General features: G+C 47.2%; 1 protein-coding gene across 1 annotated transcript in view; it reads right to left on the bottom strand.

Annotated features, from left to right (window-relative positions):
• PPP1R14C (protein phosphatase 1 regulatory inhibitor subunit 14C) overlaps positions 1-11699 on the bottom strand; it is a 106549-nt gene extending 94850 nt beyond the window's left edge. The window contains exon 1 of the mRNA XM_034963081.3: positions 11201-11699. Within this exon, the coding sequence (XP_034818972.1) occupies positions 11201-11506 (306 nt within the window). The 5' untranslated portion in view covers positions 11507-11699. The remainder of the gene's footprint in view (positions 1-11200) is intronic.
• Between the last annotated feature and the right edge of the window lie 808 nt (positions 11700-12507).

The raw sequence follows: 12507 nt of genomic DNA, 5'->3' as shown, positions 1-12507 counted from the left end.
CTCAAGTTAAAATAAATACCACCATTAGTTAATTATGAGGTGCCAAGATAAAGGACAAATAATAAGAACAGAAAAGCACCCCCCAAAGCCAATATTATAGGTTATATGCCTAAAAATCTTAAGTCGAACATGCCATTTCTTAAAGGTTAACCCAATTAAATGCAAAGAAAAAGCAGCTATGGTGGCTGTAAGTGTCTGTGCTGTCAGATTCCAAACTTAACTTGAAAGCCAATAGTTAAGGAGAGGTTTCAGAGGAGGAAAAGATGATTTTAAAAAAAAAGTTATTAATCTAATCCTTACGTTCTAGTCCCTACCCAAGCCACTCACACAAGACATCATGCCCAGTGCAGGATGGATACGCTCCCACTTCAGCTACAGGAAATTAGCTCTGCAAATTCGATGGCCCTTGGTGAACTAGTCTAATCCTTGTCTCAGGTTTGCCTTGAAGGGGAAGACACTTCTATTTCTCCTGCTTTCAATATCACCCTTTCTTTGATACATCTCACTTTCACCAGTGCAGCCCTGGCTTTAGCATAGAACATCTAAAGGTTAGAGCTAGAAAGTCCCAGATCTCCCTCATTTTTTTTCAAATGAAGAAAGAAAACCTGAAAACAAACTCTGTTGGTGAAAATGACTTGCCAAGCTCATCTAGCTGGTCAGCAGTGGCCCGACTAGGACAGAGCTCACAGGCAAGGGCCATTCCCACTACCTCACACTGGGAACAGCCGACAGGAATTAATCTCACAGGTGCCAGCAAGGTTCCCACAGCCACAAAGCATACATCCTGCCCTGGCTTATTCATTCCTGAAGCCCAGCCCTTAAGAGATTACTTTCTCTTACTTAAGATCTGACTTCCTATTAAAATGAAAGATAAGTAAGTTGTTTTTAGTCATTTGCAATATAATGTCAGTGAATTTATCATATCCTTTCCTGAACACAGACTTTGAGTAAAGAAATATGCAGCCACTATGTACGAAATAACTGTGTGGAATATACTAACACAACTGTGAACAGGACAGAGTCCCTGCCCCAAAGAGCTTCCAATCATATGGTCTCCTCCATTCTTCTGCCATAATGGGAAGTGTTCGTTCCTTTACTTTTTCTACTTTTTCCCTTACACAGTTTAAAAGGGTGAAGCTTTTTATAACCCCTTTCCTGCCCTATGTTATCTGTTGAACAAATAAATGAATCAGTGAGTGAATGAATATTCCAGCCCTCCACAGCTCCTTCCACAGATTTCCCCGTGGATTCTTTCAAAATGAAGAAGCTGTTTCTTAATCATTTTATTCCTCAACCATAAAGTGATGATTTAGAGACCCACCCACGTTCTGGTCTTCTTTTTTCTAAGCTTTTACTCAGTGGAACAGATTTCCAAAATGCCAGTGCTGACTAAGAAAAACCTAGTGAGAATGTATTGGCCCCAACTTTTAAGCAGAGGCAGGAATCCAGGCTTTCATTCTTGTTCTATGAAGACTTGTGTGAGCCTGTTGCTCCGAGTCTTATCCACAGATGGAAAAGCACTTGCTACTTCCTTGCACAAGCATTTCTACTCACATAGAAATAAGCAATTCCTGTGCAAACAAAATTCTTGGACATGCTGAAGACTTAAAATTACAGAGAATGGCAGTAACTCGTGATCCCTTTCTTTGAAGACTTTCATTACCCCATACATCTGTGCCTTACGCCACAACTTCCTTTTAGTTCAGAGGTTCAAAGGACTCCATAGTTATAATTTATAACCAGGAAAAAGAACCATAACTTCGAGTTGACAGTGAAAGAGCAGGTTTTCAATACAGGCAGAGCCAAATTATATTCATATGTTTAATTTTGGGAACACATTTCTGAAATGCACATCATGAAACCAGAAGATGCAGCCACTGTCACTCACTGACAGTCAAATAAATAGCACAGACTCAGTGGCTCAACAACAAGCATTTCTGTCTCACAGTTCTAGAGGCTGGAGGTCTGAGATCAGGGTGCCAGCATCCTCCTCCTGGTCTACAGGTGGCCGTCTTCCATCTTCTTGCTGCGCTTTCACGCTGTGCCCTTGCATGGCAGTGAGAGCGAGCTCTGGCCCCTTCCTCCCCTTTTAAGGGCATTAATCACATCACAGGGCCTCCATCCTCACGACCTCATCTAACACTAATGACCTCCCCAAAGTCCTCCCTCCAAATACCATCACTCTGGGGACTAGCGTTTCAACCTATGAATCTGGGGAGACACAAACATTCAGTCCATAGCAGAGACACCCAAGTGCAGCCAGGTGTGTGAGAGTCACCAGGGCTGCAAAGGTACAAGATTCTGCCTTCAGGAGGCTGCAGTGAGGGTGGGAAACAGGATTACAGAAAGAGGGGCCCTGGAAAGGCCACAGAGCCAGCCTGACAGCAGGAGATGGATCAGAGAAGCTCCTGGGAAGGCACTGCCAAGTGCCAGGCTAAGAACAGGTGCAAGCTAGACAGCTAGGGAGTGGGGGCAGGGGAGGGGGTGGAGGTGATTATGGCAGAGGGGCTCCTGCTGAGCTGCCTTAGGGACTCAGCTGATAGCTGAAACAGCAGGGCTGGGGGTGCCTAGAGACAAGTCCAGAGACTGGGGCAGGGAAACCCCTGAGCCCTGGTCACGTGCTAAGGGGCTCCTGCTTTATCCTGAAGGCTGTGGGGAACAAGATCCCACCTGGATTTTAGAAAACACACCAGCTGCAGCACATGGAGGTGGCTCTGAAGCACCGTGGGGAGCTGGAGCAGGGACAGAGCGGGAGGCCCAACCCAGGAACCAGAGACCCTGCCACCTGCCAGCCATGTGGCCTCTGACGGGGGCCTGCAGCTCAAGCTCCCTGTACTTGTTTCTTCACCTACCTTGCAGAGTTACTGTGAGGATTAAATTAGCACCCATGAAGGACAAGGTTTGCAATCAGCACTTCTTAAATGGAGCTATTGGGAGCAATGGGAGCATCATAGCTAAGTGACTTTGGAATCAGTGTGAACTTGGACAAGGACAAGCGACAACTTCTCAGATCTCAGCTGCTTTCTCCAAAAAATGAAGAAATGAAGATAATACCATCTCCTTCATAAAGTTGTTGGGAGGATTGATGGTATGAGGTAAGATGCATAAATCTCCTGGCTGTCACCTGAGAGCTGGGTTAGTCCCAGCAGTAGTAGAAACAATAGCAGCAGTGGTGGAGGGTGCAGTAGCAGAAAGAGTGGTTGCCGTAATTTGAAAGAAACTGGACTACAGTGACCATTGCTATTATACAGGTGAGAAGTTACAAGGAGCTGGATTAAGGCAGTGGCAGGGACCAGTGGGGACTCATATTCCAGAGCTGTAGGAGCATCAACAAGACTTTGCGACTCCTGGGTGTGACAGCAAGGAGGAGGCAAGAGATAAGCATGCCACGTAATCTTGGGCTGGGACAACTGTGCACAGCAGCGCCTGCCGCCCACTGAGGGAAGTGAGGAAGAGGAGCAGGTTTCCTAAGGAAGATGAGAAACTCATTTTCAGACCAGTTGAATATGAGGTTTCTCCGGGTACTAAGTGGCACTGTCCATTTCAAAGTTGTCTGAATACATCTGGCACTCAGAAAACAGATCAGGGCTAAAAATACAGAGTCACACGTTGTCCGCATATGGACAGCAACTAAAGCCACAGGAAGGGTCTTATCATCCAAAAAGAGCACGCAGGAGTGAAGGAAAAAAAAAAACAAAACAAACAAACAAAAAAAAAAACAGAGAGCCAGGGCCCAAAGACAGAGAAATGTCATCATTGAAGAGCAGGCAAAAGAGGAAAAACCCAGAAAGGGAAGGAGAAAGACAGGGCGGCATGTGCGGTGGGGGATTACAGGGGGGAGGAGGGGAAGCTATTTGTGTGGTAGTGGGGGATGGTGGTGGTTTAAACAGAAGAGAGAGACTTCAACTTGTGTATATGCTGAAAGGAATGGGCCAGAGAGGTTGAAAACTCAGCCAAGAAAGGGGTGTCGTGAATGAAGTGCCTGGAGGGTGGCTGGTCTAGCTTGCAGAGGAGGAGACTGGGAGGGCAGAGAACAGAAGAGGTGCCTTGAAAAGACAGGTGAAGGCTTGAACTAGCCCAGTGCAGGAAACAAGAGCAAGAGCATGCACTACAAACTAAACCATGTGGCCAAAGCATGTGCCACATGGAAAATAAAATTCAGATTTGATTCTTCCCTCCATCTAGAAAGAGACTTCTTGACAGAGAGCTATGGGCTAGGCGAGGGAGGCCAGGGGCTGCCAGGTTGTTTTAGGCTGGGAGGAAAAGGACAAACAGAAGACAGCAAAAGCATACATGTACCCACAGAGATGAGAACAGCAGGCAGAACTAGTGTAGCAGGGGCACGTTAGGAGCAAAGGAAAAGACAGTGGATGGGACTCAGGGAAGATCACATTTGCAAAAGAATTCTGTCAACCTAAACTTCAAAGTCAATTGGCTGCCATTACCACCTTTCAGTTCCTGTTTGGAGCAAGTAAGGCAATGAAGAAAGGTATATTTTCCAACAGCACTGACATAAAGCTGTAAGGATGCAAGAATGCGATATGACTACAGTAACAAAAACACAGATTGACTTTTTCCCTCGCCATGTCTATGATAAAGGAATACCACCAACTAATTCAGATACAGAAACATCAATGACTTTTAAACATTTGCTGAACATTGATCCTTTTTCATTCATTCAAGCAAATGCTTAAATGTTGAAGAATTGTGTCCCGCTATGAACTTTTAAATGATGAAAATTAAGACAGTTCCTTGCCTTCAAGTTGTTACAGTCTAACTCCCCTGCACATATGTAAAAATCCACCAAAACATAGAGAATGAGGAAGGCTCTAGAAACAGGAGGAATAGTTTAGAGAATATTTGCCCATGTTCAAGTTCAAACATACACCAACACCCCTGACCCTAAAGTAACCCTATACTCTTCTCCAAATTATTGCACCAAATAGATGTGAATACCTTGTTTTCTTCACCCCTTTCCTCTGTCTCCACATCATAGAGAATAACCAACAGTTAGTGGCAGCTTGTGGCTCCAATAACAAAACTGACATGCTATGTCCTAAGTACTATGCTTGGTGTCTCACCAATCAGTCCTCCTGACGGCCCTGCAAAGGCACCAGGATGATTTCCTTCAACATACAGAGAAAGCAGCCGGGCGCGGTGGCTCACACCTGTAATCCCAACACTTTGGAAGGCTGAGGCTGACGGATCACTTAAGCCCAGGAGTTGGAGACCAGCCTGGCCAACATAGTGAAACCTTGTCTCTACAAAAAAAAAAAAAAAAAAAAAAATTAGGTGGGAGGATCGCTTGAGCCTGGGAGGTCAAGGATGCGATGAGCCGTGATAGCCCCACTGCACTCTAGCTAGCCTGGGCAACAGGAGTAAGACTGTCTGAAATATATATACACACACACATATATATATGGAGAAAGTGAGGCTCAGCGGGGTGAAGGAAATTGCCTAATCACATATACCCACTGAATGAGAGGGCCACATGTGAATTCAGGTTCATCTCACTTCAAAGCACATATTGTAACCACTGCTTCCACCCTGCATTTCCCTAACCACTGTTCCAAAGGGAATGTGTTAAGCAGTTTTCTTTTCTTCCTTTGGCAATTTAGAATTCTTTTATCTACTGACTTTTTTTTTCTTTTTATTTGAGGCAGGCTATTGCCCAGGCTGGAGTACAGTGGTGTGATCTTGGCTCACTGCAGCCTTAACCTCCCCAGGCTCAGGTGATCCTCCCACCTCAGCCTCCTGAGAAGCTGGGACCACCAGCGCATGCCACCATCTTTGGCTAATTTTTGTATTTTTTGTAGAGACGGAGTTTCATCATGTTCCTCAGGCTGGTCTCCAACTCCTGGCCTCAAGCGATCCGTCAGTGCTGGCTTTACAGGCGTGAGCCACCATGCCCGGCTTTATCTACTGACTTTTTGCATGTGTAATTTATTCCTTAGTAGTTTACAGGTTGAGTTTATGGAGTTCAGGGGGTTTTGTTGTTGTTTAAAAGCCTGTCCTCAAATACCTGAACGAATGGTGATTTACCAAACAATCCACAAGACGAGTTCTAAGCAGCAGTTTCTACCTTCCAGCTTGAGCGCTAATAAAGTAGCAAAGCCAGCTGATGTGATACTGTACCTGGAAAAGTCTATGGAAAGCCAGGATCTGCATGTAAAAGGAGAGGCCTCATCCGGGTACAAGAACTAACCCGCTAACAGTGGTGTCCTCCACATGCACTCACAGTCCATTTACAAGGTACAACAGCAGCATCTGGGAACAGGCAAACCATGGGGTTCACATAGGTGCCAGGCTCTGTCCTGTCTCAGGAGGCAGAACAGGCCATTCGTTAAGGTGTGCCTGACTCCCTGGCCACAGCCTTGTTCTGTCACATCCCAGCTGAGAGTCCTGGGGCAACTTCTTAACTTCTCTGTGCCTGATTCCACCTCCACAAAATGGGGGTCTCAGAGTTGTTGCCAAGATTACATGAACCTTGCCTAGTACATGCTAAGTACTCAGCCAGTGTCTGCTAACACTATTACACATGTTTAGGCTTCTCCCTTTCAGAAGCAGTACTTTTAAAATTGCAGGTCACAACTCATAAATGCATTATGAAACAAATTTAGAAAAATAAAATCATTTTTCAGAAAGTGAGGAATAAAACATTGTATTTAAACACTAATGACGTTCTGTTTCAGATTACTTTTATAATATTTTTCCTTAGCATACAGTAAGATTAAGTGGTACCCTATGACTCTCTGTTTCTCTGTATCCATGTGTCAGGCAGCAATCTATATATCCAGATGTATCAGGCAGCAATCAACAAGGTATTTCTTTCTGTGTCACCACCATCTCTCAGAAGACAGTTTTTATAAAATGGGGGTAATGGGGAGTCAGGGAAGACTGAAAGGTATAATAAGTCAGGAACCACTTTATAAAAAGCAGACACTGGAAGCAAAGGGAAAGACCTACTAAGGTGACAGTCAGAACAACACAGCAAGTACCCGAGGTACACAAGCCTGTTTATGGCTAGGATGCTACGGGCATTGCAATCATCTGAGCTTAGCAACATGTTTTTATTTCCAAAGCAAATTGAATTGCAAAACTGGAAGTACAGATGTTATCTTGATGCTGGGCAAACTTGGAAATATTCATATGACTTATCCAGTAAGTCATCTTGCAGTACTTGTTAAAGTAGATATTATGCCAGATTTCAAATGCTCTTAAAAACCACCAGGGTTGGCTGGGCGCGGTGGCTCATGCCTGTAATCCCAGCACTTTGGGAGGCTGAGGCAGTCGGATCATGAGATCAGGAGTTCGAGACCAGCCTGGCCAACATAGTGAAACCCTGTCTCTACTAAAAATACAAAAATTAGCCGGGCATGGTGGCACGCATCTGCAGCCCCAGCTACTCAGGAGGCAGAAGCAGGAGAATCGTTTGAACCCAGGAGGCGGAGGTTGCAGTGAGCTGAGATTGCACCACTGCACTCTAGCCTAGGCCACAGAGAAAGACTTCATCTCAAAAAAACAAAAACAAAACAAAACAAAAAAAACCCACCAGGGTTTGGAAGAGATTTAAAAAAAAAAAAAGTCTTTAAACAGAAATCCTTAAATGTGGATGTAGATGTAGATTTAGTCTAACGGTTACATTATAATCAAATTCCTAGCTGAAAATGTACCTGTATAAGCCTTCCCAAGAGAAGATGAGATGGAAAAGAACTATAAGCACATAACAAATCATTTTGGAATCCAATAAAAGCACTTATCTACGTATTCAAAAGGCTATTTGACATGGTATTTTACAATGCTGCCCTTAGACTGGGTAAGAGGGGACCACATCTCTGGGCCCCACTCCTGCCATAACCTGTCTTCCTGAAGACTTCCTAGGACAAAGTGGACACATCTATCCAGAACCAGTGTCCCTCCACTTGGTTTTAGTCTGTGATCCGGGTCCCCAGAATTCCCTTGTCAAATCCCAAGTAGCTTCTAGGGCATGAACAAGCTCCTCCCAGATCTGTTCTGGCCTAGGGGGACATCACCACTGGTGTGTGCAGAGGCATCATGGTCAAGGAGTGGCAGGTGCATACCAAGACTGGGCGTGCGAGTGGACACAGTGTCCTTTACCAGGTGGGACTGTACCAAGGATGGGAAGCAAAAGGGAAGAAACCCAGGCCAGGGCAGTCTCCTAACTGCATTTCAGTTCATGACTCTGGGAAGTAACATTTTGAATTCAAAATGCAAACCTAGACTTCCAGGTCATTATGAAGATGTAGCTGTCAAGATCAGTGGACAGAAGAAATTTTATACAAATGTTGTTAGTTTAACTCATAAGCTTTAAACATTTAGACAGATGTCTTGTAGACCTACATTTGCTCTCTTGCACGGTACAGACAGGCCTCGTGGTTATACAGTGGACTCAGATTCCAGACTGGGTTCATCCTCAACCCCAACCCACCCACCAGCTACATGAGCTTGAAGCAGCCTTTTAATCCTCTCTGAGTCTTCACTTCTTTATTTACATTTAAACAAGGATAAAAAGAACATCTTCTTTATAGGGTTGTTATGAAGACTAAATGAATTAGCCCAAAGTACCTCGAAGAGCACCTAGTCACCTAGTAGGTAGGTAATAAATTCCCCTATGACATTATTCTCATACAAAACTGATTAGTCACTGCACACTTCCAGAAAAAAACACAGACAGAAAGTGGTTCTGTGTATTTCTTCTTTCCTCTTCCTCTTTCTAAATACATCGCTTTACACTGCTCCGAAAGATTATTTTCTATTCTGAAAAGGTCAAGTCATCTGATTCCTGACCTGTTTGGGTCAAGTTCTTCTGAAATTAAAGATGTGTTCATATTCTACCCCAACTCAGCAGATAACTCAAGCCTTTGGCAGGTTTGAGGTTTGAAGGCTGGGAAATTGGCTGTGTCACTTTCATGGGCTAAACATTTGAAAGAATTACCACTTTTAAGTATAAAAAGGACATTTCCTAATCTTCGTATGCATGAGGTTGGGAGCTGTAAGCCAGGGTGCGTCCTTCTTGATTCACAAACCAGAGGCTGAAATACTTGAAGCTATCAACAAAGAAATGTTACTCAACAAGAGAACCCAATGCTAAAAATAGAGCACTATCAGCAGAGAAATAGATGCAAAGAGACAAGCCTTTATTTGGCTACTTATTTGCCCACGTTTCTTTATTATTAAATGGAGGTACACCACCAGCATAGTGATTACAAATTGCCAACAACCTAATTATTTCTCTTCCTTCAGCCTACAATGACTGAACAAACTTGAAGAAAAATACTTGCCACGTTAATGACATGCAGGCAGCATATAGAGCATCTTGAATTATTTCACCACAAAAACCTCCCTTTCAAATGTCTAGCTGTTTGCTATGGGTTGAAGATTTAAAACCCAAGAAGAAAAGTACAATACAAGGAAAAGATTCAAGCTCATGTTGACCCTTTAAAATATATACCTAACCTACATGTTCCACACAGGAAACAATCAAACCTCCATTTTTTCTAATTATTCTGAAGAATTTTTTAAATATATTGTTTATCAGGCTACTCAGTGGGTAGAGCCCTTTCTAGTTTCCCAATCTAAGCCTAATTAGTCTCCCACAAAAAGAACCATGCTGGAGCACTGTTAATTTCAACAATGCTTTTTCTATTAATTCGAATCTTTTCCAAATCCCAAATGGAGAAAAAAAAACAGTAAGAAATAAATGAAAATTAACTGGATTCTACAGAGGCAGGACTGAGCACATCCACTCATCCAACAGTAATCCCATCTACATCAAATAATGTTTCTTTACAGAGTTTTGCCAACTTCCTATAAAAATCTCATGAACACTTCTTATGTTTGCCAGTTTTTATTTATGCAATTAAATTAGCTTTTTGTAAGAGCTGGACTGGAGAAACAACACATTTTTACAACCCCATTAGTCATACAGTCAAGCTTCATTATATTATAATCATTTATCAGTAGTCAGTAACGAGTATGCTGTTTTCTTGTGCAATGAGGGTGTTTAAGAAAACGTGTCTTCACAACAGGCCATGAAATGTGTCAAATACAGAACACCCAACATTAGTGGTAAAGCCTGTGAGTTCATCTGGTTGTCATCTCTGTTGAAGAGCACAACAGTTGAATGAACACAAACCTAGCTTTAGCTTAGAAGCCACATTCTTAATTATTAACCCCTTCATGCTTCCACCCTTTCCAAACTCCACTCCCTTAAGAGGAGGTCACTTCATTTAGAATTAATAACTGTTATTCAAGATGCTCATGAGAGATCATTTTGGCTTCAGTCGTTTTGCTGCAGTTTATTCTACATATTTCTCCCTAAATCAAATGTATACACGTCCCTGAGACTTGTGTATGACCTTAGTCCCTGGACCTTGGGAAGTCACGATGTCGTGGAGGAGAGGGGAGCTGGGAGCCTGAAGCTGACAGATCCCGGGATCCCGCAGGCCCCCCGCAGGGCTCCCGCCCTTCCACCGAGGCACCCGTCGAGGTTGCCCCAGATGCTCATTCTGAGCCCATCAATTGGAGTAACTGAGCTTAGAGAGGAAAAACTACGGCTTCAACAAAGCACAACGTGTGCAGCTCTGATAATGCAGGGCGGAATTATGGAGACACCGTCGGGGCTGGCTGGAAAGCGTTCCATCTCAGGATTTTCACGGGGAATTTCAAGAACCAAGGGGGCCTCTGAGATCCCCAGAACCTCTCCTTTCCATGAGGCAGCTTCCTTCCTTCCCTGCTCGTTCTCCACAAAAATCAGGGCTGCCCGGATCCCAGCAGTGAGCGCTGCTCTCTTTGGCTGCTGTATCCCCAACCGCTGCTGAGGCGCAGCTGGAGTGAGCCCCTCCGAGCCCCGCTTTGCGCAGCTGCAGCTGGAGCCCAGAGGCGCCCGGAGCTCGGAGAAAAGCACTGTGCTCCGCGGGACCCAACCCTCCCCACGGCCACCAAGGGGGCCCGCAGCTCCCCGGGCACCGGCAGCCGAACCCAGACAGGGGCGTCCCAACCGCTGAGCCCGACGCCAGAGGGCACCGCGGGGGAGAGAAGGCGCCGCGCCTCGCTCCTGGCACTTGGTCCCCGGGAGTCAGGGACATGCGCGCCCCGGAGCTGGAGCCCGGGAGAATTACTGCGCGGGCACAGAGGAGCTAGAGAGGTCCCCGACCCTCCCAGCCCCGCGCCCAGGTACCTCGCAGCCGTAGAGCTGACCCAGCTGCTCCACGATCCACTCCTCCAGCACCAGCCGCTTCCGAAGCTCCTTACGATCGTATTTCACTGTCACTTTTCCCTGCTGGTGTCGCCGCTGCTGTTGCTGCTGAACCTGCACTGCAGCGGCCGCCGTGGCCACGGGCGCCGAGTCCTCCCGGGAGGAGCCTGAGCCGCTGCTGGAGCCGGGGCTGCCACCGGCGCCACCCCGGGGGCTTTGGAAGAAAACCCGTGCGCCGCCGCCGCTGGCCCCGCCGGCCGCCTCGCTGCTGCCCGTCGCCACCGACATGTCCCCGCGCGCCCGAGCCTCAGTGCGGCCCGGAGGAGGGGCGGGCGGAGCGCGCCCGGCGCCGCTACCACCTCCGGCCCGGCAGCCGCATGCGAAGGGCTCCCCGGCACCTGCTCTGCGCCGCGCGCGCCCAGCCGCCCGGCTGCTCTGGGAGGGCGGGAGGAGCCGCGGCGAGAGGGAGGAGGGCGGGGAGGACGGCGGGGCGGGGACCGCAGCCTTAAAGACGCCGCCGAGGACCCTCTCGGTCCAGCCCCCAGAGGCGGGATCTGGCGCCTGCTGCAGAGAGGGCCCGGGGCGTGGGAGTCTCCGCGGGGCGGGAAATGTGTGCGCCTAGACACGGGAGGTCGCCGATGTGTAGACTCCGGAAGGACGGGCGTGGGGCGGGGTGCCAGGGGATGCTCCTGCGCGGGTGTCCGTGGCCTCTAGTCTCGGAGACAGGGACTCGCGCTTCTCCCGCAATCCCGGAGCGCAGGAAACGCGCCGCCTCTCGGGGCCTCCACCTGGCGCGGCCCCGGGCAGGACCCGCAGCAAAGGGGACACAGGAAAGGACCGCGCCGCAGGCTCCCCCAGGAGGTTTTCCTAGCCCCACCGTCTCCTCTGTTGGCTGGGTAGTGTCCCCTCCCCTCCCAGCCCCGCCCCACGGCTCCAAACACACATTCCTATTCATGCCACGATGGATGCCACTTCCTCTCTGGATTGTGAGAAACATCGAAGAGGTGATGTTTGTGCAATAAGGCAGTCACGGCGCTTGAGAAATTATTTCCAGACCAATGTTTTCTTTCCTTACTAAGCATCTGCTTAATCATGGGCACAGCATTCGGATATCTTCGTATCCAAAGGGCAGAAAGCGTGACGGCGCTCAGGCAAGGCGGCTGGGGGCATCCAGACAGTAAACATTTCTCTAAGAGGGTCGGCGACAGGGTCCTGGTTTCACATTTCTAGTGTTGCGTCCCCTGCACTGCCAGCTTTCTCTCCATCCCATTCCAGACAGCCCCTTCCAC

This window comes from Pan paniscus, chromosome 5 (genome assembly GCF_029289425.2).
Source record: "Pan paniscus chromosome 5, NHGRI_mPanPan1-v2.0_pri, whole genome shotgun sequence".
Taxonomy (NCBI): Eukaryota; Metazoa; Chordata; class Mammalia; order Primates; family Hominidae; genus Pan; species Pan paniscus.
This window is presented reverse-complemented; position numbering and strand designations above follow the sequence as displayed.